The following is a 26,955-nucleotide window of genomic DNA, read 5'->3' on the forward strand; positions in this document are numbered from 1 at the left end:
ATTCTCCGAGCCAGAATACTGAAGTGGGTAGCATTCCCTTCTCCAGGGGATCTCCCAACCCACGGATTGAACCCAGGTCTCTCGCATTTCGAGCCAAGTCTTTACCAACTGAGTCGCAAGGGAAGCCCAAGAATACTGGAGTGGGTAGCCTATCCTTTCTCCAAGGGATTTTCTGGACCCAGGAATCGAACTGGGGTCTCCTGCATTGCAGGTGGATTCTTTACCAGCTGAGCTACCAGGGAAGCCCAAGTTCAGTTCAGTTCAGTCGCTCAGTCGTTTCTGACTCTTTGCAACCCCATGGACTGCAGCACACCAGGCCTCCCTGTCCATCACCAGCTTCCGGAGTTTACTCAAACTCATGCCCATTGAGTCGGTGATGCCATCCAACCATCTCATCCTCTGTCGTCCCCTTCTCCTCCCGCCTTCAATCTTTCCCAGCATCAGGGTCTTTTCCAATGAGCCAGCTCTTCACATCAGGTGGCCAAAGTATTGGAGTTTCAGCTTCAACATCAGTCCTTACAATGAATAGTCAGGGCTGATTTCCTTTAGGATGGACTGGTTGGATTTCTTCTTGTCCAGGGGACTCTCAAGAGTCTTCTCCAACACCACAGTTCAAAAGCATCAATTCTTCAGGGCTCAGCTTTCTTTATAGTCTAACTCTCACATCCATACATAACTACTGAAAAAACCATAGCCTTGACTAGACAGAACTTTGTTGACAAAGTAATGTCTCTGGTTTTTAATATGCTGTTTAGGTTGGTCATAACTTTTCTTCCAAGGAGCAAGAGTCTTTTAATTTCATGGTTGCAGTCACCATCTGCAGTGATTTTGGAGCCCCAAAAATAAAGTCTGTCACTATTTCCACTGTTTCCCCATCTATTTGGCATGAAGTGATGGGACCAGATGATATGATCTTCATTTTCTGAATGTTAAGTTTTAAGCCAACTTTATCACTCTCCTCTTTCAATCTCATCAGAAGGCTCTTCACTTTCTGCCATAAGGGTGGTGTCATCTGCATATCTGAGGTTATTGATATTTCTCCCGGCCAATCTTGATTCCAGCTTGTGCTTCATCCAGCCCAGCATTTCGCATGATGTACTCTACATATAAGTTAAATAAGCAGGGTGACAATATACAGCCTTGACCTACTCCTTTCCCTGTTTGGAACCAGTCTGTTCCATGTCCAGTTCTAACTGTTGCTTCCTGACCTGCATTCAGATTTCTCAAGAGGTAGGTCAGGTGGTCTGGTATTCCCATCTCTTGAAGAATTTTCCACAGTTTGTGGTGATCCACAGAGCCAAAGGCTTTGGCCTAGTCAATAAAGCAGAAATAGATGTTTTTCTGGAACTCTCTTTCTTTTTTGATGATACAGCGGTTGTTGGCAATTTGATCTGTTCCTCTGGTTCCTTTTGGGAAGCCCAAAAGAAACAAAAAATAAACGTAAATGTTTCTGATCTTGGGTCAAAATGGATATTGATGGGAATTCATCTTATTAAGAGATAAATATGCATAAAAAACACAGGAAATTATAGATATATAACAAATTTGAAATTTCTGTGGGAGTCTGAATTGAGGAATTGAGTTTTGAGCTGAATTATGAAATGTTAAAGAGGGCAAAGTTGGTGGTGAGCATGGGGGATGGTATTAAGAGTCTTAGGCTGGGACTTGCCTGGTGGTACAGTGGAAAAGAATATGCCTGCCAGTGTAGGGGACACAGGCTTGAGCCCTGGTCTAGAAAGATTTCATATGCCTCAGAGCAACTGAGTCTGTGTGCCACAACTACTGAGTTGGCTCTGGAGCCCTTAAGCCACAACTACTGAAGCTTGCTCTCCCTAGAGCTTGTCTCCGCAATACGAGAAGCCACCACATGAGAAACCAACCAGTGCACCGCAATTGAGAGTAGCCCCCACTCTCTGCAACTAGAGAAAGCTTGCACAGCAATGAAGTCACAGTGCAACCAAAAATAAATAGATAAATGAGTCTTGGGCTGAAGAAGTGGAGTCTTAGGCAGAGTGGAACAAAATGTGGCTGGAACATTAGGCAAGGACTCACAGATCACACTAGGGATATTCTTTCCAGTCCTAGAATTGGAAAGTCATTTCAACATTTTAAACAAGTGGTGTGTCCATGACCCACCCATTTGCATTGTGATAAGATGATCCTGATCCCATGTTTGGAAAAGGATAGGCATGGAGCTGAATAACATTCTGATTGTAGCAGACAGATCGCTATTTTGTAATGAAATCAACAAATGTTCGCTTGGATTAGGGTAGTGTCAAGAGTAACCTAGAGTTGATATTCAAATAGAGGATATTTAAGCGGCTTCCCTGGTGGCTCAGTGGTAAAGAATCTGCCTGCAATGCCAGGAGACCGGGTTCGATCCCTGGGTCAGGAAGATCCCCTGCAAGAGGGCATGGCAACCCATTCTAGTACTCTTGCCTAGAGAATCCCATGGACAGAGAAGCCTGGCAGGCTGCAGTCCTTAGGGTCACAGAGGCTGAAACGACCTTAGTCGTTAGAGACCTTATCCTCAGCAGCAGCAGAGGATACTTATAAGATAAAGTAACACAGATAACTGAAGGGCTGTAAATGGGGAATGAGAGAAGAGTGAATTATTTGCTCAGATTCTGACTTAAGTGGCTGAATGATTGCTTGAGATAGAGAAAAACTGATGTTGACTATGTTTGGGAGTAAAGAGCGAGTTTCATTTTCGCTACGTGGTAACTTGAGGCAATTTTATCCTTAGAGATAAGTACGAGTGGAAGAAATTCTTGAAGCACTGGTGTATTAGTATATTGAAGGTGGAATTTTAGGCCCCAGTGGAGAGGTATGTATTAGTCAGGTATTTGGGACTAAACTCCAGAAAGAGGTCTGAACTAAAGATTAGCATTTGACTGGATCAAATTTTTATGCAAAGTCAATACAAGGATAGGAGAATGAGACTGCATAATGTAGAATGGGAAGTCTGGGACTGAGTCCTAGAGGGCTGGGATTAAGAAGGATGAGACAACTGCAGAAATTGATGAATGGCCAGTGGGAGAATTTGGAGAGGGCTCCAGATTAAGTACTTACTCTTAAAATCATCTTTTGGCCTATGAAACGTAACTTGAAATGATAAGTCACACAATTTGTTTCTACCTCTACCAACCTACTACTTAAAATGGAATTTACATTAAAAAAAAAAAAAACTGGGAGTATTTACATTATTTCTAATTTAAATCACAATAATCACCCAAATTGGAACCCTCGTCTTTAAATTTACTTACTCTCCAAGTCAACTGCCTTTACATAGTTTATCAGACCTTGCCTCAAATAGTGTGGTCTTATCTTCCTGCCTGCCTAGCTACCATGTCTTTACAGAACCCATTGGACAACTTATGTTCCTGTTGCATGCAAAAGTAAAGCCAACATCCATCAGTAAGTACCAGGCTTTGAAAAAGCAAGCACAGTAGTAGCCAGCAAAAGGGGGAAACAAAGTTTAAGCACATAAAAACTATGGAGTTTATCTTCCTATGAAGTCATTTCCAACCAAGCCAAGCAGTTAACTGTCCCTTGCCTCCAGGACTCCAGTTAATTGTTTCCTGAAGTTTAATTATGCTAATTATAATAATCTATATGCCTCCCTCTAAATTTATTGTCCAGGACTGTTGCCCCTGGCTGTATGTGGCTATTATAGTCCAAGTCACTCCGTTGTGTCCTACTCCTTGTGACCCTGTGGACTGTAGCCCACCAGGCTCCTCTGTCAATGGGATTTTCTGGGTAAGAATACTGGAGTGGGTTGCCATTTCCTCCTCCAGAGGATCTTCCCAATCTAAGGATCAAACCCAGGTCTCCTGCATTGCGGGCAGGCTCTTTACCATTTAGGCTACAAGGGAAGCCCAAAGATGGGTTCTTCACCACTAGACCACCAGGGAAGCCCCTATTCTTTAAATGTAGCTAGGCCCAACTGGGTTAAAATACAAAATATCCACTGGATTTCAAAAATAAACATGAAAATAACAAATTGAAACCTCAATTAAAAGTGTTACCTATTCAGTTATTTAGACATTAAATGAATCAAAATCAGTTCCCTGTTTAAAACTGGCTACAAAAATTCTTAAGAGTGGACTGTTATTCATAATTTATGTCTAGCACCTAAAATACCACAGAAAAATACAGGAAGTTTAATGTGTGTTCTCCATAACCACATTGCATTACAAGCCCTCAGACATTAACAAAACTGATTTTAGAAAGTACAGCTCAACAGCAAAATGTGAATTTGGGATGACTTCCAAAATGAAAAACCATGGTGTTACTTTCCCCAGAAACTTTCTCACTGAGGCATGAAGAGGCATCTCTCCCTAAAATTACTGTGCTCTGGGAAAACTAAACATTTATCAGAATGCATTGAGTAGTCTTCCCTCGTTCTACTGTGCTGCTACATTGTGGAGAGGTTTTTCCAAGGACTTTTCCAGGGAAAGCTAAAAATTAGGAATTTGTTTTAATAGAAGTAAATGAAGTACAAGTTCTGTAGTCCCCTCCTTCCACAAATCTATGCCCCAAACTTATTCAATTTAGTGACAAAGTGGTTTTCTCTTTTAGCACTTTAGTCTATGCTAGAGAAGAATTCTAAATGGATAATGAGGAAAGGGCATACAAAGAACTTGTTATAAGGCACTTTATTAAAATAAAAGTGCTTACATCCCTTTAATGTATTAATCTATTTCCTGAATAACATATGGAATATTTAACAAATACTGTACACCAATTCTGTCCCTTTTAATAGTAGGAAAACAGTATTATTTTAGTAAGTTTTTTCACTGCTCCCAACTTCCTTTTACATTTTTGCTCACCATGGTACTGCCTATAGCATAGTTGTTCTTAAAAAAAAAAAAGAAAGAAAAGAAAAAAAGAAAGGAATTTCCAGCCAGTGTCTTCTAACAGAAATTGCAATGCCATAGAAACCATAAAACAAATTCAAATAAGAATTCCAGGTAACTTAAATTAACACCAGTCTTGAGAAAACCAATTTTATTATTATTACCACCCAGCTTATTTGTGCTGGATTATGTACCAAATGGCCAGATCGTCTAAAGAACATCTACATAACATTTCTTTCATGTTTCAAGAGATGAAAATAACTGTACAAGGTTAAGTACAAAAAGTACACAAGACAGTGGACACCAAAAATTCATGTATGAGATATTTATCCCACCTGCAGCTTTTATATATTTGAAAAGTAGAATTCATGAACTAAAAAATATTGTCCTTCTATAGTCCTGTCAAGTTTAATGGAAGTGGGTTTAACCTGATTACAACACTAACACCAGTATCACTGATCTGATATTTACAAAAAAATCGTATTTTTCAATAAATTAAAGTCAATGCAACACCCATGCAAGCTAGAATGCTAGCTGTTCGGTGAACAAGGACCTGACATCAGAACCAGAAGTCTATAAAAGTCCCAGATACAAAGTGTGATCTTCTTCAAACTGCGTCCATTCCTCGCATTGATGATGTGAAACCCAAACCCATTCCTCTCTGTGTGTGGGTTTGTGATCTTGCCATTTCATACTGAGCATCTAGATTTCTAAACACTTCTTCCTGCTGTTTCAGTGTCTTGTAACTTTCTTCATCAACAGAGCTACATCCAGCTTCATCTTCACTCTATGCAACAGATACAAAAATATACTATCAAGATGAATTCACCTAGACTAGAAAGTACTTCTCTCACTTAAAAGTCCTGGTAGATCATATTTTTGCAGTATATATTTGACTTCACTTAGCTTCAATTTGTCATTCAAGGCAATGTTCATTCTTGGTACTGGGATAGAAGATGTTAACAAATATCAACTTCATTCAGTGGGAATGAGAAAGAACATGCCAAACTATGTGAATAAATGTCTAGAAGAAAAGTTAAGTAGAAAATGGGGATCGGGTTCAAGTCAAATATTTTTTCAATGAAAAACCAACTCCCTTAGTAATGACCAATATTTGAACATTTGTGTACATTATCAGGTTACTGTACAAAACCTAATACTGTATTTGTCTATCTTTACATTATTCAGCAAAAAAACACAACCTTCTACATCTCCTTTAAAGGAGATGGTCCACTGGTTGGAAAGCTGCCTTCCAACAGTGGACGCAGGTTCCATTCCTTGTCAGGAAACTAAGATCCCACATGCCATGGGGCAATTAAGTCCATAAAAAAGACCCTGCATGTCACAACTAAGACATGATGCAGCCCAAAATAATATTAAAAAAAAAAAAAACTTTCTTGAAAAAAATAAAGAAGGTCTGATGACAGTTAGACCTTAACAAACACTCTATCAACAAATATTTAATCAAATTTAACAATCTCTATTGTCAGCTAGTGATAATGTATTGGTCTAGTGTGTTTTAATTTATGTTCTCTCTATTCTCAAAATTAACCTAGAGAACATAAATGAGAACACACTAGATGTAGAGCAAAGGAAACTATGCTTAACGCTATGTGGCAGCCTAGTGGAAAGGGAAGGGAAGAATGAACACATGTGCATGTATGGCTGAGTTCCTTTGATGCTCATCTGAAACTATCACAACATTCAACCATACTACATTATAAAATAAAGTTTAAAAAAAAAAAAAAAAAAAGCACTAGAAAGTATCCAGAGATGGCATATCACTAAAATAACATTTGAGAACCAATGTTACCCTAAAGATATAAATTAACATGAGTTTTAATACAAAGTGTGTAACTCACCTTAATACCCATTAATTTCCTAAATTTGACATTTTGGTCCTTGTTTCCAAAATTCAATTTCTCCCATATTTCAGCAGACTGGGATTTGTCCTGTTAAGAAACAATGAACTTTTAGGATATGTAAAATTTAAATATCTTTTATTAGGATACTAAAATTTTCCATAATACTGCCTAAGTAAAAAAACCATTTATGACATTCTATCAGTGGAGCTGGTAATTGTCTTAATATGAAAACATATAAACTAAGGAACTCTTCCCCTTTAATAAATGTATGGGCACACTGGTTTTCTCTGAAAGTCTGACTTAGATCATGCATTTTTCCCCGGCATTAATAATTGTAGCAAGATAGAGAAACCCAAACTAAATTATTCCAATCCAAATGAATATTTCTAACTTAGAAATCAACAACAAAAGAGGGGAATAAGAAAACTTACTCCTTCTTTCTTGCCTTGCCATAGCATTTTCCTTTTTTTCTCTTGTTCAGCAAATTTCATTGGATTCACAGCTGCGGGGTTGTAATAGCTAGGTACAGCTATTCCGGTCTCTGCCAAAGCTTTTGCCTGCAAGGCTGCCATCTGAGCTGCCATAGCTATCTGAGGAGTTACTTGTGTTCCTGACGCCAAGAGGGCAGCAACATTGAGAACAGAACCTCCAGTAGCGGCAGCTGCTGATGAGGAAGTAAGTATGGATTTTAATGAAAACAAGCATCTTAATTTACAGTAACATTATTTATAAGCAAGAGCTACTAAGCTGCAAAAAGGCAGAATATTTTCACCAAATATAAAAAAAATGATTTGAGTGTTACGCTTATAAAGCAATAACATTCAATCAAACACTCAATGTATTCATCAATAGACATTTCTGTATATAATTCCTTGTATGAACTAAAACTTCATTTTCTTCTCTGAGGATAAAGAGAATTCTGTAAACATGAAAAAGGTGTACAATTTCAATAGAAATGAACTATGGTGACTGTAGCTAAACTTTTAGTAACTTTCATTTGTATGGTTCTTGATAGGTCACAATATGATTTCACTATACCTCATTTGAAACTCATAAGAAACATTTAAAACTATTAAACAGATTGTTGTTGTTTAGTTGCTAAATCATGTCTGACCCTTTGAGACCCTGTGGACTGTAGCCTGCCAAGCTCCTGTTCATGGGATCTTCCAGGCAAGAAGACTGAAGTGGGCTGCCATTTCCTTCTCCAGGGGATCTTCTCGACCCAGAGATCAAACCCACATTCCTTTTTTTTCTTGTTTTTCAAACCCACATTTCTTGCACTAGCAGGCGGATTCTTATCACTGAGCCACCTGGGAAACCCAAACAGGTATTACACTCACTTAACAGATACCTGGCCCAAGTCTTATAAAGTATCAGGTCCGGTACTTCCACCTTTCAGATTACATTTCATACAAGCTCTCTTTGATCACCTCTAAATCATCCACAGGCAGTGCTGGTGTCATACACAAAAACTTGGATTCCTTAAGCAGTGATGGCTAACGTGCTGCATGAACAATAGTAGTCACTATTCACTTGTCAAAATTATCTACACTGACCAAATCAGAAATACAGCACAAAGAAAGTTTTATGAGGTAGGAAAATTACACTAAAAATAACATGTTCAGGACCTCCTGGTGTCACAGAGAATAGAAACCTGCCTGCTAATGCAGGGGAAATGGGTTCAATTTCCGGTCTAAGGAGGTTCCACACGCCATGGAGCAACTAAAGCTCATGTACCACAACCAGTGAGCCTCTATGCTGCAACTAATAAAGACTGTGCACCTGGAGCATGAGCTCTGTAACAAGGGAAGCCACCACAATAGGAAGCCTGAGCACCGCAACTAGAGAAAGCCTGTGTGCAGCAATGAAGACCCAGAGCAACCAAAAATGATTAAAAAAACAACTAAACACACACACACACACCAGACAAAAACAACATGTTCACACGTCAGTAATGATTTTTAAAATGCCATACATCCATAATAAAGAAGAAAAAGTTACCTGCAGCTATTTCCTGTTGTTTTTGTTTTTCAACCATTTCCTTTTCTCTCTGTTCTTGTAATTTCTTTGCCCTTTCCAACCTGTCAAAGACAATTTAATAAAAAATAACAACATAAAGCCAACATTTATCTCTATATGTATACATGTGTAGGCACAAAACACTACACAGAATTTTAAATAAATTTAGTATTTTCCCCAAACTGACATCTGCATGTGAGAAAAAAAGCAATCATTCTTAAGATGGTATCAGTCACAATCCAATGGTATTTCATACTGGTTTTAAACATTTTTAAATTCACTGAATAGCCAACAACTCTAATTGCTTTTATATACAGTTCCCAGAGAATGGTTAAAATGGTTAAGAGATAAAAATTATTCAGTCTTCATCAGTGCTGGTTACAGGAGAAGGATAAAATTAAACCCTGCAAATGTGAGACACTGAAAAAATATATCTGAGTAAATTTTAGGGTATATTCAATAACTTATAGAATTACCTAAAAGCTTCTTAAGTGAGGCTGATTGGGAGTAAGGCCAATCAAAACATGCAGATGATATTTATATTTAAACAGACTTTATTGGTCTCTAAATTACTGGAAATTAAAAAGCCAAAAATTTCTAAAAGGGCAAGCAAACCCTACCTATCATCTAATAAAACAGGGGAAAAACTATTAGAAAATTATTTTTAGGAGATGAAGAAATTAGTGAAGGAATTGGAAACATGTAACACAAACTCATCCCCAAACAAAATAAAAACAAATTCTGGTTCACACTAAATTTACTAATGAATACACATACTAAACAAAATGTGCTGTCAAGTCAGCGCCTGCTATATTACAAATCTTAAGTAATATTATCTTCATAATGAGTTCCTGAAAGAGAAATCCCTTTTCTTCTCTGAAGACTCCTTGATTTATCAATCATAAGTTAAACACTGCCCCCTCCCTCCTTTTAACATGGTATAAAGAGGCAAGGATTGGGGAAAAGTTTTTTGAGGGGGGGAGCAGCGGGCACTATGGGTAAAATACAGTGGTAGAAAACTGGCATTCCCTTTAACAATTACTGAAATTTACATAAAATATAGTAATCTTGCACACATAAAAGAAAGGCATGTAGTAAAGCCTTGAACTTGTCCTTGGAAACAAAAGTTTCTGATTAGAATTAATGTTAAAATGTAGATTTATAAATACTTAAAAATATTTCAAATGTAGTTTTAAAATTGTTATTTAAAAACAAAAAAGGAACAAAAAAAGGTCTACATACTGTAGTTTAACAACAAACGACCATCCTTCAAATTTCAAGGTAGCCAAAGAATAATTTGGTATTCTGAAATTTGTATTGTCATCTGAAAATCACTCAGGAGACTAAGTCAGTTTTAGAGGCTAGTCACAGACTCAACTTTAATAAAATAAAAAAATAAAACAAAAAAAAATTCATGATCAAAGTTACTGGACTATTCTTCATAAATTAGTTCAGATATTGTGGAAAATTATTTCCTAACTCCGTTGATTTTAGTTTCAGGAAGAAAGTGATTGACAACTTTTTGTTTGCATATTTTAAACGGCCATTGCAGGTTTGGAATCAACACCATTCACTAAGGTGAATGGAATGAGGAAGGGGTGAGCTCACACCTTTGCTGCTGCTGTTCAGCTGGAGTTTCTGCCAGGCTGGGTTCGCAGGGCAGCAGCCCATCAGGTTACATTGAGATAACTGTATTTTTGTAATGGAAAAAAAAAATACAAACTCAATTTCATAGAGAAAAAAAAAAAATCAAAATCAAAAGATTTTAGTTTTCAGAATATGGGAAAACCTGCAAACAAGGGCTTGTATTTTACTTCTTGCCTCTATTAGGTAGTTCAGTCAACGGTTTTGCAGATTTAGTTATATAGCCCTGTTGTTGTGTGGTCCCACAGTAACCCATCTTTGAAACATCAGAAAATTTAAGAATACAATGATCTTTCTATGATATTAGCAGTAAAAATTTTAAGATCAAATAAACTGGTTTATTATTTGCCACTTTCAAAATAAGAAAATTATTGACAGAATTCTACTTATTGTTTCAGAGACTGTTTTCTTAGGAACAAAGAAAATAATGAATGACAAAGCAGTTTTAGAGACAAAATGAAGAGAGTCCTTAGATCAGATTTAGGATTTTTAAAAACATTTCCAATTGCAAACTGAAAATATTTATAAGTCTAGATTGGAGAAAAATGAATGAATTAATCATGGAAGAGAAAAAAAGGAACTGCTGCAGAAGTACCCTTTCCAGAATTAACAAACCACTTACATAGCTCTGTATCACAAAGGTGCCACAAGTAGTCATGGCTACATTTAGTTGTATGAATTCTTCTCTGACTGAAAGCATTTATTTGCCCTACACAATTGAGTATCCATTTCAAGATGAAAAGGAGGAAAAAAAATGCATCAAACAAAAATATACACACCTCCGAGCTAAAGCTTCTTGTGCATCCATTGCTGTGTTTCTGCCTCTAAAGGGAGGTGGACTAGGAGTTCGGCTTAAACTTCTGCTAAATCTTCTTGGTTTTTCAATTCTCTTCTTCCTATCTCTTTAACAAGTCATATTTTACATGTCAGTATGGCCAAGTAATACTTCACTGAGTCAAAATCATGGTTACATGGTTCAAACTGTGTAAGACTAGTTTTCCATAATTTCACGTAAGCACTCCTTTTTCAGATGACGTTTAGGTTGTTTCCAATTTCTTGCTATTATGCCCAAGTTGCACAAGTTAAAAGACATGTAGGTTAGCAATTTTACGCTTGTGCAGGTCAACATGTGTGCTCCCCTGGTGGCTCTGCAGTCAAGAGGCGGCCTGCCAATGTATGAGACACAGGTTTGAGCCCTGGTCAGGAAGGTCCCCTGAAGAAGGAAACGGCAACCCACTCCAGTCCTCTTGCCTGCCAAAATCCCATGGACAGAAGATCTTGGCAGGCTATAGTCCATGGGGTAGCAAAACAGTGGGACACAACTTAGCCACTAAACAAGGTCAGTATGTAGAATAAATTTCTAGTAGTGGCATCAATAGGTTAACTGATCATACAAGTGACAAACCCAAGTTCTTATAATAAGTTTAAGTGCACTTATACCCATATTTCAGCCTTTTATAGGCTGTTTGACTTAAGGAGCAATAAATTAGTAAAGAAGCTTTCCCACTAATTTTATACCAGTACTTGTGAATATAGATATAATACACTATTAGTTCATGGGATAGCAAAGAGTCAAATACAACTGAGTGGCCGAACTGAATACTATTAATAACTGCTTTGTAGAGACTAAACCTATTGTTTGAATACTTATAATGAAATGATCTTTATTGAACATCCAGTTTCAACAAATTAAAGCCTCCTTCCAATCAAGACAAGTTTGAACTAATAAGCTCATCTTCTGAATATCTGAGAAAATAAAACAGTATGGTGGATTGAGCCCATGTACTGACTTTGCTTTCAGATACACCTGGGACCAGTCCTAGCTTTACCATCTAAGAACAGTATGATACTGAACTTCTTGGGCAAATTACTTAACCTCTCTAAGCCTGACCTATCAGACCCTGTTCCTATCTGAGTTATTCAAGATAACGAGTACCTACCGACTTCTACTCCTTGTCCTACTCCTGCTTCTACTCCTATGCCTGTGTCTTGATCTTGAGCGGGAACGAGATCGGATCCGACGTTTTCTTTCCCTGCTTCTGGATCGTGATTTCTTCCTCTCTCTGCTTCTGGATCTTGACTTCTTCCTATCCCTACTCCTGGATCTTGACTTCTTCCGCTCTCTGCTTCTACTACGATGACGCCTGAAATTAAAGCACAGAAAATTTCAGTTATTTAAGAGTTCTGTGTTCAATTATAGACATTATGAATTATCTGCAGCATATGGAGCCAATACTCTTGTGTTGTATAACTGAAGTTTTTTAATGAAAGAAGTTACACAAAAAATTGACCTTTGTTCTTATTTGATGATGCTTCCTAGAGAATAATGTGATAATGTAAAAAATGGAATATTTCCTACCCCAATTTAAAATTTAGTTTAGTAGTTAGCAGCAAACAAATCCCACACCAGCAATGTAAGAGGACTGTTATATGGGCAAACTATATATAGTTTTCAGCAATATTTTTTTTTTTCACTGTAAAAGACAGACAAATCAAAAAGTTAAAAATTCCAAATTTTCTAACCAAGATTTTGTTGTGTTGCTCTGTTAATGTAGACTTTTTCTGTAATTTAGAAGTTTTGTAGAAGGCATTAACTTAGGAAAAACTACTTACCTTTCACGAGACCTAGACCTTGAGTGACTTCTGCCTCTTGATGATTTTCTTTCTTTGCGTTTGTGTCTGTCCTCACCATTTTCAGATGAATTTAGCCGCTCTCTTCCTTTATCAGAAGAATGCTCTTTGTCATTATGTTCCTCAGACTTGTGTTTCTTAGATGACTTATCTTTGGATTCATGTCTTCTTGCCTGTTTTAAGAAGAAGTTGGTTCTTTCAGGAAAATAGTGCAACAAAGAGAGTTAGTATGGGTATCAGAAGCAAAAAAGTTGTGATGCAACATTAGTAACCTTAGGAGTGTGTGGCAAATTTTAAAAAAAGTTCTAGTTTCACATCACCCAAATGTTGCAAATATATACTATTAATTTTACCTTTTCCTTATACACCCCCCAAATGCAGTTTCTACCCCAAAATATTTTCAATATCACAATTAAAACAATGACTTTTAATGTTAAAATAATATAAACCATTATTTCAGAAAAACAGAAATCCCTGTTGTTTTTTTTATCTAAAAGGGAAGTACACATGTATCAAAATTTTTTCAAATTTCCAACAAACCTTTTAGAGAAACAGACCATATATATATATACACACACACAACACAACTTCTAAATCCAGAGTACATAATAAGTTAACAATAATGAAGATAAGGACACAGAAATGCAGCAGAAAATGCATTTTCAATTAGGTAATTAAGTTAAATTAACCTAAGTATTAATATTTTCTGCAATTTCAAATTACTTTACGCAGAGTTAAGTGTCCTTTTTATATAGCTATACTGCCACATCCTTTCTTAAAGACGGCTCTTGATTTTTCTCCCAATGTCTACACTGTGAAGCAATCACTTTTCATCTTGCAATATCCCAACAGGCTTGGAGTTCTATTACATTTCATGTACCTAGGGTAGAAAATGGCAACCATATCTTTTAATTTTTATGAAATCAAACTAGGTATAACACAATTAATCCCTATACCATTATATAATACATACTTCCCCCATATTCTGAAGAATTGTAAAAACTGAGGCTTTTGCTTTCACAACATATGCATTCAGAGACTGAGCTAACTCAATTGTATGATCAAATCTCCATCCTACACTCACTGAATTACAAAGTGTTAAATGTTAGATTTCCCCACATTAGGATTTGTCAGATCCATCCTATAGCTAAAGCTTATAATCCTGGATATTTCAGAATCATAATTTTAAAGCTAGAAGGAAACTCAGATCCTCTAATTCCCATTACTTTACATACGACTAAGAGCTGAAGTCACAAAGCTACGTTATTAGGAGAGTTGAAACCAGACCCCATATTTGATGCCCAGACTACAAGAGGACAGTTAGCTCATGGTTTCCAAACTAGACCTTAGCATATTTCCTCCAAGATTAACTTTTCTTAAAAACAAAAAACTTGGTCAAACATTTTGGAACATGCATGATGATACATCTGAAAAGGGTGATAGCATAAAACTCATTATTTTGCAGAAAACTAAGAGACCTGGAGACACAGCTAAAGTTTAGTTTCAATGCCAGTTCTCTGTATAAGCTTATAAAACACTATTTTCTTGATTTTGCCATATGGCGGCAAAGTGGAAAAGCTTTAAGTGGTTAAGCTTGCAAAAGTTTTAGAGTTTATTTTAAACCAGTTTTCCAAACATAACATTACTATTATTTTTAAAAAGAAAAAAACCATTTAAAACCCTTAACTGATTTAAGATATACTTAAGGGAAATAGGAGTTTGAATGACTAATAGTTACCTTATCATGAAGTAGGCTTATTATTTTGCTATCTGAGTCTGCAGCGTCTTCAGTTCAGTCTCTTCGCGCATTAGCACGCTGAGTATGATTTATTATAGAAATGTTATCATGTGAGCTAAACAAAATAGTCATTTTCACAAAAACTCTCCTAAATTAAAAATTTAACAGAGCTTCCATTAGGGGAAGAGGTGAAGTCCCTGCCCATATTTGTTTAAGGAGTCCCTTGCCCAGCCCCCATGAGACTCTCCTCCCTTTTGGCTTCTACTTCCGCTCTTCCTTTGTTGGCTCATTCCTTGTCTTCTCAGGTAGGCAAGTTAACTCTTCTGCAATACAGCTGCTGTCTTAATCCTCAACTTTTGCTGTCACTGCCACCTTTCCAGCTGTCCCTGACTGACGCTTTGATTTCAAAATTCAGTATTATTAGGGAACTAGTTTACTAATGAAAAGGACTCTTGTTACCTTCCACAAAGAAAAAGTAGCCCATATTTAGAGTACTGCTACTTAAGAATGATTGCTATTTTAAAATCCTGAACAGTCGTAAGGCATAAGGAGACTCGGGACCTCAGATTAATGGAAGCTCTGTGCAACAGGCCTAAAAAACCAATTATATTCTTCATATGAAATTTTTATGGTGAATATTTTCACAACATAACATATTAATAGTTTCTGAATGAACTTTTCATATAAACAACTATCTTCTTGAAAAAATGATGAATCCAAATCATGCTTATTTTATAACTCAATTAAACCTTTTAAATTTCAAGTTTTGGTACTTACCTTGACAATATCATATATTCACACAAACATTTCTACCAAATACTTTACAAGTATTTTAAAGTGCCTATTCACTACAAAGTGTTAATTACCTCTTTGCTTCTGCTCCGGCTCCTGTGTTTTCTTCCTTCATTATCTGTGAACACACAAAAAGTCGCTATAAATGAACATATAAAGACATCTCAAACATAAATTTCAAAACTCACACAAAGAATGTTTCTGTCCACTTGCCTAACTCAAGAATTTATTAAATATTTACTAGTCAAGTAAAGCCTCTAAAGTCTATTTTTTATGACAGGGGTGGAATTATCCTACATCATGTATTTGAAACAAATGAAGCAATCTGAGTAAACCAGAATATAATCAAGTAAGTAAGCAAAAATAAGTTCCACAAAAAGACCATGTTCTATGACACATGACCAAACAAACTTTCAGGTGGCCACAGATTCTTAGTATTTTACAAAACATTCTGTCTAGTCCATCTTGTTTCCTATTATGCAGCAAACTTATAAAGAAGTCAAAAGGATGCTACAGTTCAGAAAAATTCCTTTAAAAAGTAGTGATGATACTGCACAGTTTCCAATATATAGATAAAAATCACACTTAAACCATTTTGTAGATGATTATCTGCGGGTACAAAAGATAAATAACTAGGCCTCAGGTCTTAAAACTTTCATTAAACTCATTTCTACTCTACTTCTCATTTAGGTACCTCATTAAGTATTCACTCATTAGCAATACAGGATGCTTTCTATGCCACATCACTCTCGTTTTTTTTAAAAAAAGTTAACAAAGAGCATTTCAAAACACAACTCTTGCTTTCAGAAATATTCTAACATTAAGTTAAAAAGAAAATCAAGGTTAAAAGTGTTCTTGTAACTTGTGTCAAAGATGTTAAATAAATTCAGAATACACCACTGCCCAGACTACATCTTTCAAAATATTGTTTTGCCTGTGTTAAAAGGACAAAACCTCTAGGGCTAATATTTCTGTGACACAAGTTTAAGCATACAGTTTGACAAATTATGAAACTTCTGTATGCATTAGGACATTTGTAGTTCTCATAACTGAAAAATTCTCCACCAAATTACCAATGCACTTTTCACTATTCATTTCTCAATTTGAAGAACACACATATTAACAGTATCAGTAAACTAAAATCTTTTACATTTCCACATGGATTATACAAATGCTGGTAGTGGTATCATTTCTAGCAATTCTTACCTGACTTTCGTTTTCTTTCTCTTGACCTTGACCGTGATCTTGAATAATGATGTTTTGAGGCTCTAGGAGAAACAGATACATCAGACTGCTCTTTTTTCTTATCTGTATCTGGGGATGTTTTTTCTGGGGCTAGTCCATCTCGTTCTGCGTCACTAGCCTACAAGTTCAAAGAAAAATCTTCGTAAATTCTTAATTGCTTTTAAATGTTTTCAATTTCTTAAAAGAGAGGGGGAGGAAAGACACTTATCCTTGGGTTTTACACAACTCAAAAAAGAAAATCAAGTAACAGAATAGCTGATTTCCAAGTGGCTAAATATGCTTTGTACTTGGTAAGTAAGTCTGAGTAAACTGAAATGACTAACCCAATACCAAACAGACGTGAATTTTTTGGTGAATTTTTTTAATCATTGTTTTTACATCTTTCAAAACAAGGAAGGGGAAAATAAGGGTCCAAGTATTTCCAATAAGTATTTAAGCAGAGAAGAGAGTCCATTTTAGATCTCTGAGTTCATTTAGTTGCCTTTACTACATGGGCATACCTTAAAAAGGCATTTTAAATGAGCTGTGAAAGGTTAGAAAGACTGAGGACTGTGAAATCTCAAAAAGCAGAATGCTTCTAGAATATTATACAAGAAAAAAAAAAAAACAGAAAATTAACTTACCTATCTGAGAACCCAATCTTAATTTCATTAACCCTCTTTAATGAAAGCACCTTGGCACAGCGCTTCTCCAAGTCTGCCTCTCCTCACATATGCTCTGGGCTATGGAAACATTGTTTCTGCTTTAAAGCTTTTTATAAGTTACACAATATAAACTTTAAAAATTGAAAGGAACAGTCAAGTGTACCCTGGCTCGGAAAGGCCTGATTTACCTGAGAGAGTAGGGTCCTTCATTTAACTATCAACTCTTTGTTTTCCCGTTTACAAAAGGATACTTTTTTCCTAAAAAAAGGAAACTTCCTGTGCCTAGATCATGACATAGTCCTCGGCACAGAAATCAACCAATAAATGAAGAAACGAATTCCAGTTACTAGTTTTCCATTAAAAAAATGTATTTCTGTAAGAAATTGATTTAAGTAAGTCACAGGAGAAACTAGAACCTTAATGTTCTCGAGTCAGATACTGATAAAAGGCAGGGAAAACAGTTTCAGTACATGTGGAAGGTGGTGACCCATCTGCCCAGGGAAGGAATAGGAAAGAGTCAATATGCTAATATGCCTGAGAAGTTAATTATTTAGGGCATGAATTGGCAAAGTATGGCCCCTAAGAATGACTTTTACATTTTTTAAAAGGGCTGTTAAAACAAGCAAGCAAGAAATGTGACAAGAGACTGTATGTTGTATGTGATCCACAATGCCTAAAACATTTATCAACTTGCTCTTTACAGAAACAAATTTGGATTGGATAAATGGTGAATTACTACACATTTTCAGCAGAAGGAATAATCACATGATAATGAACTACTTCTCTTAGGAAAATTAGTCCAGAAAACAAACAGCAAGTAAACTAAATGGACAGTAATTTAACAAGTGAAGTTTGAGAGGCTGCATTATTTCACCAACTATTTTCTGAGGGTCATATACGCACCCAACTCACTCGATGCCGGACACTTTGGGAATAAACTAATAAATTTAAAGGGAGGGATTTACAGACTGGGTTAGGATGAAAGACATATTATGTGTTAAGCGTCTAACAATTTATCAAAAAAACAAGAAACAAGTGGAAGCATATAACTACTGGGGAGGCTCATTCGAGCATACTTGTTTCTTTATGTATGGGTCGTATCTGGAGTCCAAAAACTTTTGTGCATAAAGGCTCTCATCCCTTATAATCAGACTCAACTTTCAATCCACAGATGGGATTCAGCAATATTATCTGACTCACCAAAGAAGGTACTCTATCTCCTGTCTACTATTAATATATGATACTCTTATCAAACAAAAGAGAATTCTGATATTCACAGGAACACTGGTTATTTTCTTTTCTTCTTGTCCTCATCACTATTCTTAAGGACTGTTTCTAACAGGTTTATGATGTGCGATGTGCTGGTCAAGTTACACTGAATATAAAATAAAGCAACAGAAAAACTTAAGGCACTGCTATCTCTTCTCTCAGTGCACGTCACTTTTCTGTCCAACTGAGACAGCATACCTGAAACCACTGGCACATCTCATTCACTTCTACGGATATCATGACTAGTTAAAAATCCTTCCATGGAAATGCCAGCATCTAGCCCAGGTCCTAAGTTTTCAGTCAATGGTTTATTTAACTACATGCTTAATATTAAGGAAGTCCAGCAATAGGGAAGCCAAATGTCCTTGACTTAAAGGAAGGCACTCTGTAATATGGGGTAATAACATAACAAACAGCCATTTTCATCTGTAAAATATATACTACAAGACGCCAACAAAAACCATCCCATCACTAAACAGATGAATAATAAGTGGCCACTTAGACCACCCTAAGCTTTTATGTCCTTTAGGATATTTTACAGTAGTTAAGATTTCAATTTAGTAAGTACCTGTATGTAAACCTCCATATGCTAACCGCAAAAATGCCCTTCACTCTAGCAGTTGCTCTTTTAGAAAAACATCATGTTTTTTTAAAATTTACATCTTTTTTAAAACCTCAATGACGCTCAAGACACAATATAGGCATCTTTTCCCAGTGCCACGAGAAGCACACTGGACTTAATACTAGGCTACATCTCCAGGGGATCGTGTCTTTCTATCGAACAAGGCACTGAAGAAACAAATGTTTTTAAATATCTGAGCTCAGGTAAAACAATATTCTTCCAAGTCACTATTTAAACAAAAGAAAACACTAAATCGATTCTTTGCACAAATACCAAATAGTCTGCCGACTGTTTGAAAGCGGTTCTAAACCAGTTACCAAAAAACCCAGTTCTAAATCAAATCGACTAGGAAAGGGGCAACAGGGAGGGGCAGATTAATGATTTCTAATGCCGGATACTCCAAAGATTAGGCTGAGTAAACTACCAGTTTTTCAATATGTTTAATAATCCTATTCATTTTCGAAAGCGAGAAAACAACTTTTTAATCAGTGGAAAAGGATACAAAATGTTTGCATTTTTCTTTTAACCGGGTAAAGTAAAACGAAATATTCCCACAATAATGCGATCCATCTGGATTGGGCATCTTATATCCAAAGTAGGCTTATTTTACATTAGAGGTAACTGAAAAATTGCATTTTCATTTAAAATTAAACGGGCCAATGAAGGACTCAATTTTAAAATAACAACGCCAACGATAGTGCTTGATTATGTTTCTCAAAGACTTCAAAACGGAGCATCATCAGTCCGAAATCGCAGTTTCAAAGTCTTCTCCTAATTAAAACGAATTTCTACTCCCTTCCAGAAACTCGTTCCCTAGCTGCTTACTAAGGAATAAACTAAGGTTTGCGCAGACGCAACACTAATTGAAAATTTGCGATTAGATTGTCTCATTGAGCGCAGGCAAAATGATCGCTCCTAGACTGCTCTCTTTTCGCGTTCGATCCCTTACAGGCACCGCCTTTCTGACCCAATACTTTTTCAGAGACGACCCCTGATCCCTTTTCTCTTTTCCCCAGCCCTCTCCCACTGCGAACATAAATGCCCAAGCCTTAACGAAATTCAATATAACCCACTAACTAGTGAGTAAGCTAAACTGCAGTCAGTCCTGTGGGTCAAAAGGAACAAAAAACTGGGAAAGAGACAGGAAAGTTCTGGAAAAAAAAAAAAAAAAAAAGACACTCCCTGCTGCTCCCCACCCCCAACAACAGCGCCTTATTTCCCCCTCCCTACAGCAGCCAGCCATGATGGCGGGCGCAGAAGAAGGCCAAGGCGCCATTTTGTCCACACACAAGCACGGACAACAGCCCTGGAAGTCGCTCCTCCCTTCTTTGGAGAGTAACAGAAAAATATCCATGATTTTAAACTCAAATTTGGCACCCACCGCCATAGTCTAGATTCTTGGCCGCAACGGCGGCGCCTCCACTTGCCGCTTTCCACAGTACTGGCCGCTTCGACGCTTCGCCACAGACTGAATAGCTCGCGCAAGAGACCCGGATGGCACAAAGGGGAAAAGGCCCGGCGCACAGCACAGCTTGCTGGGAGGAAAAGGGGTGGGGATAAGAGTTTCTGTAGCAACGCGGTTAGACGGTGATTGGTTGTTCTTTTGAAGGAGCGTGTAAGGCGGGGAGAGGGCGGGGCCAAGGACGTACCACGGAATGCTCAGCATGGATTTCAGAACTGGTGGAATTTAGGGTGGGGCGACTTCCTATTTCGCTTCTAGAGCAGTCTTGGCCTCCTTTAGTCGCCGTAGAAGGGGTTGGGCTTGGTGTTCTCCCGCCAATTTAAACCTGTGGCAAAAACCCTTAAGACCTTAAGAGCGGTTGTGGGAGCCCGGATGCGGGGGAGGTAAATTTGAGTGTTCTTTAATTTCTTCAGTTGCAGGTGAGGAGGGGGAGCCACGCTACTATAGGAGCTGGGGGGGGGGGGGGGGAGGGGAGGGTGGTTTTAGGTCGAAACAGGAGAAACCTTAGCTCAGTTTGGGGTGTTTTCCCCGTGAGACCCCGGCGGGAGAGTGGTTGGAGTTGTTTCTTTCTGGTCCATGTCTAGCTGAGAGCACTTAAGCAAGGAGGCCTATTTGAAACTTTCGTTTAATTCGTTTATGTGTTCACCTAGCACCCAGAGTAATCTCAAACTTAATCACATCACGTCACTGGCCTACTTAGTATTTTTTCCACCCTAGCACTGAGGATGAAAGCCAATCTTGTAATCAAGGATTCATTGGTTCCACCGGTTGGTTTAGCCCCCGCAATTTCCCATTCTTCATATGGCCCTACAGCAACCCCAAACTCATTCCATACTCTGCATCTTTGATATTCGGCCAGCATCTTTGTCCCCCCTGAGCCTTGCATAGTTGCCTTGTCTTGTTATTCGGATCTCAGCTCAGTTGTCATCTCTTTCCCCTCCCAGATTTTTCTTATGCGCCACCCCCAACCCTCCCCGCCCCCATTCACTTGAGCATTATTTGTAGTTGTGCATTTACTTATTTTTTCGTAGGGAAGCAGTATAACAGTTAATAACTGGCATGAATTTGAATCTTATCTAGCGACATCGTTAACTCATTTTAGGTGACCGTGGCCATTTACTTAGTCCCCGACTCATGCTTCTCAGCTGTAAAATAGGTTGTTGTGCATATTAAATGAGTAATACATTCAAACTATCTTGCCTAGTCAATACCGCATTTATTTTTGTCCGTCTTTCCTATGGGGTATGAATTTCATAATGACAAAGACCTTTTCTGTCCTCTTCACAGATGTATTCCCAGCTCCTAGAACAGTGCCTGAAACATAGTAGGCATTCAGTAAACGTTTGTCAAATGAACGTGGCATACCTGGGAGGCTGATAATATTTCTCTGTTCTTGCAGATGTGGGACTCTGAAACTCAGTAGAAGTATTTACCTCAGCCTGTCTTAATCTCCTCCCAATTTCTGCCCAAACACAACCACTAGAATTATTGTCTATTCTAACATGCCTTGTTTCCGGGCCCTTGCTTACACTCCTAGTAAGAGCTCTTCCAATAGTTAAAAAGCACCTGTAACCTTAAATACTAGCTCAAATGTTACCTTCTTCCACCAATACAGTAGTGGATTAGCTGCACTTAAAAGGGAGCGCTTGCCATGAAACCAAGCATTGTTTCATGAACGTTTGAAACTGGTAGTGACGTTTCTGGCTATGAACAACTGTATTCCTATTTTATAGAAGAGAATTGAGGAACAGAAAGGTTACATTACTTGCTCGACCACAACAGCTTAATAAATGTAAAATAGCCCTAAGTCAAAAATCATTTCTTTCCTGTACTATTACCATCAAAGATTTAAAAAAATATCTCTGAGCAGTTACCAAAACAACTGAAACTATTTGGTTATTTTCCCCTCCAGTCTTGATTCAAGCATTGCTTTTCATTTTAGTGTTCCATGCCCGGGAGACCCAGTGAAATGAGTTATTTAAGTCCTTGCTGATGAAATAGTTAAGTGACTCCTAAGGTTACAAACACACTCTTTGGTCCAGTCAGAAGCCTAATCGTTTTTTTTCCACCTCTCCTTAACATTTTCGTTTATGGTGTGACAGTCCTGGAAACATGAATGGACATGGTTTTTTAAGTTCGTCTGGAACCTTAACCAACCTAAGGTATCCCAGACGATATGCATTCAGAAACTTCACTGTTTTTCGCTATTCTGGTTAAAGATTTTTTTTTCAAATGAAAGCTTGTTATAATTTCACCTAGGTATACAAAATACTAGAAACTCTAGGACACATTGGTAAGATTGAAATTGTTTGCCTGTGACCCTAAACCAGTATGTTCTTCTCTAGTGATAGTTCTAGTTCCATTTATCTTATTGATCCAAAGTGTCTAGTGACTGCAGAAATAACAGAGAAGTCCCTGTTTATTGATGTGTGTGTGTGTGTGTGTATATATATATATATATATATATATACACATACATATATATGTATTTAATAAAGCCTTTTTATTTCCCAAGGAGCTGGAGTCTATGCAACAATGTAATTTGGTCTGATTTTACAGTTGTCATAGGGAAGGCAGTGGTTCCTGAACAGGAAAACAATCTCAGAAACATGTGGAATGATATTGAGCTGCTAACAAATGATGATACAGGAAGTGGGAACCTAAGTGTTGGTTCAAGAGAAGAACACGGAACCGCTTTATATCAAGTAGATTTACTAGCAAAGATCTCCTCTGAAAAGGTAATGGTTATGTCGCTGTTTTCATTCACAAAATTTTTTACTGTGTTTAGTAAGACTAGTAGCCACGTGGTGGTGGTTTTATAAATGAGTATAGTCCTTTCTCAGGGATTCAAAGTTTAGTGTCAGATTACTGGAAATTCCATCTGAATTCCCCATACATCATTTTAAGGTCAATATTCCAAACCTAAACTTTTCATAACTCCTCTTGGCATTTTAGAAATACAGATGTATGCAAAAATGATACAAAGAATATCTACCACCAGCTTAGGAAGTAAAACATTACCTAGAATTGAAGCAAGCCCCTGGCATCCCTCCCTGGTCCCAAGCTCTTCTCATACTCCTACCACTGAGGTTGAGATTGTCCAATCCTTTCCATGAATTTCTCTCTATATTTTAACTTTCTTCTTTTAATAACTACTCCACCATTCTCACACCAGGCTTGAAACCTTATTCTCTGTCTTCTATGGAAAGTATTGCTGTTTGTTTTTTATCTTTGATTTTCTTTCTCAGTAATTTTGGTGATCGTGGTAAACAAAGGTTTCTTTTAGAGAAAGTACAAATGATTTTCTGTCCCAGTATTATAGCCCAGGATTCCTCTGCTTCTCATAGTAAGTTAATGTAATGTTTTAATTAGCTGACTAAGGAATAAAGTTTTAAAAGGAGGAAAGACCAGACGAGATTTGTAGTTTTAGAGCTAGAAAGGGAGGGCCTGAGTCTCTGGCAACATTGTTCATCAAAGGTCTCAAAATGTAGGCTTTTGACTTTTTCTTCAAAGGATCATTAAAGACACTAGCTGATAGGGGTTTTCAAAAAATCATTCTTTATGCAACTTGTGGCCTCTTGTCAGCGTGTACTGCTTTATGGCATTTGTAAATCACAAATTTATATGGAATTTATAAATATTATGAATAATACAAATAAATTTTAGTCCTTGGTATTTATTTCTAAAAGGCAAGAGTGTAAAAAATACTGTAGGTTCTATAATGAGAAAATGGTATTTCTTTATTTTTTTATTATTACCAGCAGCCTTAAAAGATGGAAGTGGCCCAGGCCCCTCTTGATCTCTGAGGGCTACTGTTGAAAAAGGATAGTATGTATTGAGCTTTGAGTTCAGTTAAGAACTAAAATTTCATCAGTTGTTAGCTTGGGGCATTACGTGTAGCAAATGCTGTGTTCACAACCCATGCTTGCATTTGGTAACTCTTTTTAGGATTTTTCCTTAAAGTTAGACAGACAGGACACAGCAATAAAAGATACCTAAACTGTGCAAGTCAGTGTGTGCCCAATACCAAATGAATGGTACAGACAGGACATGTAGTAGGAGTTCAGAGAATGGAGAGCTCACTGTGGGTTGGGACAATCTAAGGAGCATTTCATAAACTAGCATTTGATTTGGGCCTTCAGAAGGAGGAGGGGAAATGAAAGCACAACTTAACCAAAATATGTGGAATGCAGCCAAATCAGTTCTTAGAGGGAAACTGCATGCATATATTAGAAAAGAAGAAAAATCTAAAGTCAATAATCTTGAAGTTTTCAGTCAGGAAACTAGAAAAAGAAAATGGACTTTCCTTGTGGTCCAGTGGTTAAGACTTTATGCTCCCAATACAGCGGGCACAGTTTCCATCCCTGGTGAGGAATTAAAATCCTGTTGCATGGTGCGGCAAAAAAAAAAAAAGAAAAATGTCTCAAGGTTCGCAATCCAGACAGAGAAAACAGCCTGGGTTAGAATCCTAGGAGGTGGAGCACAGTTTCTTCTTTGGTGTAACTTTTCAGTTTGAAGAGGTTAAGAGTATAAGAGGAATCAGAATGTAGTTTTCAAGAATTACACCTGCAGGAGGTGGCCACTGAAACAGATACAATATGAACCGATTTAACGAGCATATGCTACAGGCTAGGTTCCCTTCCTACAGGCTAGGTTCCCTTCCAAGCCCTGTGCTGTTGTGCAGCGGCTCAGTCATTTCCGACACTTTGCAGCCCCATGGACTGCAGCATGCCAGGCTTCCCTGTCCTTCACTGTCTCCCCAAGTTTGCTCAAACTCGTGTCCGTTGAGTCAGTGATGCCATCCAACCATTTCATCCTCTGTCACCCGCTTCTCCTCTCCTTGATCTTTCCCAGCATCAGGATCTAAGCCCTTTATATGAATTAATTCATGACTCTCCAAACCAGCCAGTGTTGTAGGCATTATTATTATTGTTTCTGGTTTACTAGAGAGTTCAGGCATTTGCCTGAGAAGACTCAGCTAGTAAGTGACAGCATTCTTAACCACTGAGCTGTCCAACTGCTTTAAGGTACATATGTGTGGGAAGCTCTAATCAACAGAAGCTGCAAACTGGAGACTCATATTTGGCTTGCAGTGTTTTTTAAAATGTTGACTGAGCTGCCAGTATTTAAAATTTAGAATATTTCACATAAAGATGCAGATTTTCTTGGTAAATTGGAAGCTGTGGCCATGCCAGGGTCACATTTCCATGGGGCATTCATTTTGCTGACTCTAGTTTCTGTAGGGCCTTGTGTCCTTCATTTCACAGTACACCACAGCCCCCCTCCCTGTTGTAGCCCAGACACTGAGACTTGATGCCAATATTGGTTCATTCATTTGTGTTAACACCTGCTGGTTTCTCCAAGTGTAAGGTCGACCCTTAGGAAACAAAGGCTTGTACTTGGGAATCATTTGCCCTGTGCTAACGGAAGACAGAGGAGCCTGGCGTGCCGCAGCCCACAGGGTCGCAAAGACTTGGACATGACTTTAAGACTGAGCAACAACAACAGAAGCAACCCTGGACTATTTCCCTGTTTCAGGTTCTGATGGGATTCAAGATATACCATAGAAAGAAAAGCTTGGGGCTTCCCTGATGGTCCAGTGGCTAAGACTCTATGTTCCCAATGCAGTTCAATCCCTGGTCAGGGAACTAAATCCTATATGCTGCAACTCAGAGTTCGCATGCTACAACTGAAGACCCTGCATGCCACAAAAAGATCTAGGATCCTGTGTGCCACAACTAAGACATGGTGCAGCCAAATAAATAAACAAACATTAAAAAAAAAAAAAAAAAAAGGAAAGCTTGACTAAGCAGTTATATGGGCTCAAGAAAAGAGGCCTGTCAAGTGAAGTTTTGAACTTGGGTGCTTAAGACTGTGATGACATTGTTGATAACTATTGTTAAACGTGTATAAAAATGCTTTATTTTAGTCTTATTTTTCCCTCCCCCAGGCCTCATTAAATCCAAAAATACAAGCATGCAGCTTAAGTGATGGGTTTATTATTGTGGCAGATCAATCGGTGATACTGTTGGACAGTATTTGTAGATCTCTTCAGTTACATCTTATATTTGGTAAGTCTAACAGAATGCAGTAAACAAATTGGAAGTCAACTATATCTTGCTACCAATTTCTACAGCATTGACTTTTCTTTACTCCATTATTTAG

At 37.6% G+C, this 26,955-nt stretch overlaps 2 protein-coding genes across 6 annotated transcripts in view; one reads left to right on the forward strand and one right to left on the reverse strand.

Moving 5' to 3' along the window:
• Positions 1–4,995: 4,995 nt before the first annotated feature.
• On the reverse strand, positions 4,996–20,868 carry RSRC2 (arginine and serine rich coiled-coil 2). Of its 4 annotated transcripts, none has more exons than XM_061141995.1 (10): positions 20,710–20,868; positions 16,755–16,911; positions 15,623–15,666; positions 13,001–13,191; positions 12,328–12,531; positions 11,167–11,289; positions 8,726–8,805; positions 7,156–7,385; positions 6,722–6,811; positions 4,996–5,646 (listed from the first exon to the last, which is right to left on the reverse strand). In XM_061141995.1, the coding sequence occupies exons 1-10, from the start codon at positions 20,713–20,715 to the stop codon at positions 5,467–5,469; spliced, it is 1,305 nt and encodes a 434-aa protein (XP_060997978.1). In that variant the 5' UTR covers positions 20,716–20,868; the 3' UTR covers positions 4,996–5,466. The 4 variants fall into 4 exon arrangements, with proteins under 4 accessions (XP_060997978.1, XP_060997977.1, XP_060997979.1 ...); XM_061141994.1 differs by having other exon boundaries at positions 7,156–7,388; XM_061141996.1 differs by lacking the exon at positions 20,710–20,868 and adding an exon at positions 14,757–14,834 and having other exon boundaries at positions 7,156–7,388; positions 13,001–13,213; positions 16,755–16,851.
• Positions 20,869–21,093: 225 nt separating this feature from the next.
• KNTC1 (kinetochore associated 1) overlaps positions 21,094–26,955 on the forward strand; it is a 74,453-nt gene continuing 68,591 nt past the window's right edge. The window contains exons 1-3 of one of the 2 annotated variants that reach the window (XM_061141998.1): positions 21,094–21,173; positions 23,350–23,528; positions 26,741–26,861. In XM_061141998.1, the coding sequence (XP_060997981.1) occupies positions 23,400–23,528; positions 26,741–26,861 (250 nt within the window). In that variant the 5' untranslated portion in view covers positions 21,094–21,173; positions 23,350–23,399. Of the gene's footprint in view, positions 21,210–23,349; positions 23,529–26,740; positions 26,862–26,955 lie in introns of both variants that reach the window. The other variant, XM_061141999.1, reaches the window with a different exon arrangement.

The sequence above is a fragment of the Dama dama genome, chromosome 5, assembly GCF_033118175.1.
Source record: "Dama dama isolate Ldn47 chromosome 5, ASM3311817v1, whole genome shotgun sequence".
Taxonomy (NCBI): domain Eukaryota; kingdom Metazoa; phylum Chordata; class Mammalia; order Artiodactyla; family Cervidae; genus Dama; species Dama dama.

Bases quoted from the DNA above. Each gene is read 5' to 3' on its own strand.
- RSRC2 (XM_061141994.1), bottom strand. The intron at 7,389-8,725 runs GTAACTTTTTCT...CTTCCTCATCAG, and splicing joins ACAACAGGAAATAGCTGCAG to CAGCTGCCGCTACTGGAGGT. The intron at 5,647-6,721 runs GTGAGTTACACA...TCTGTTGCATAG, and splicing joins GGAAATTAATGGGTATTAAG to AGTGAAGATGAAGCTGGATG.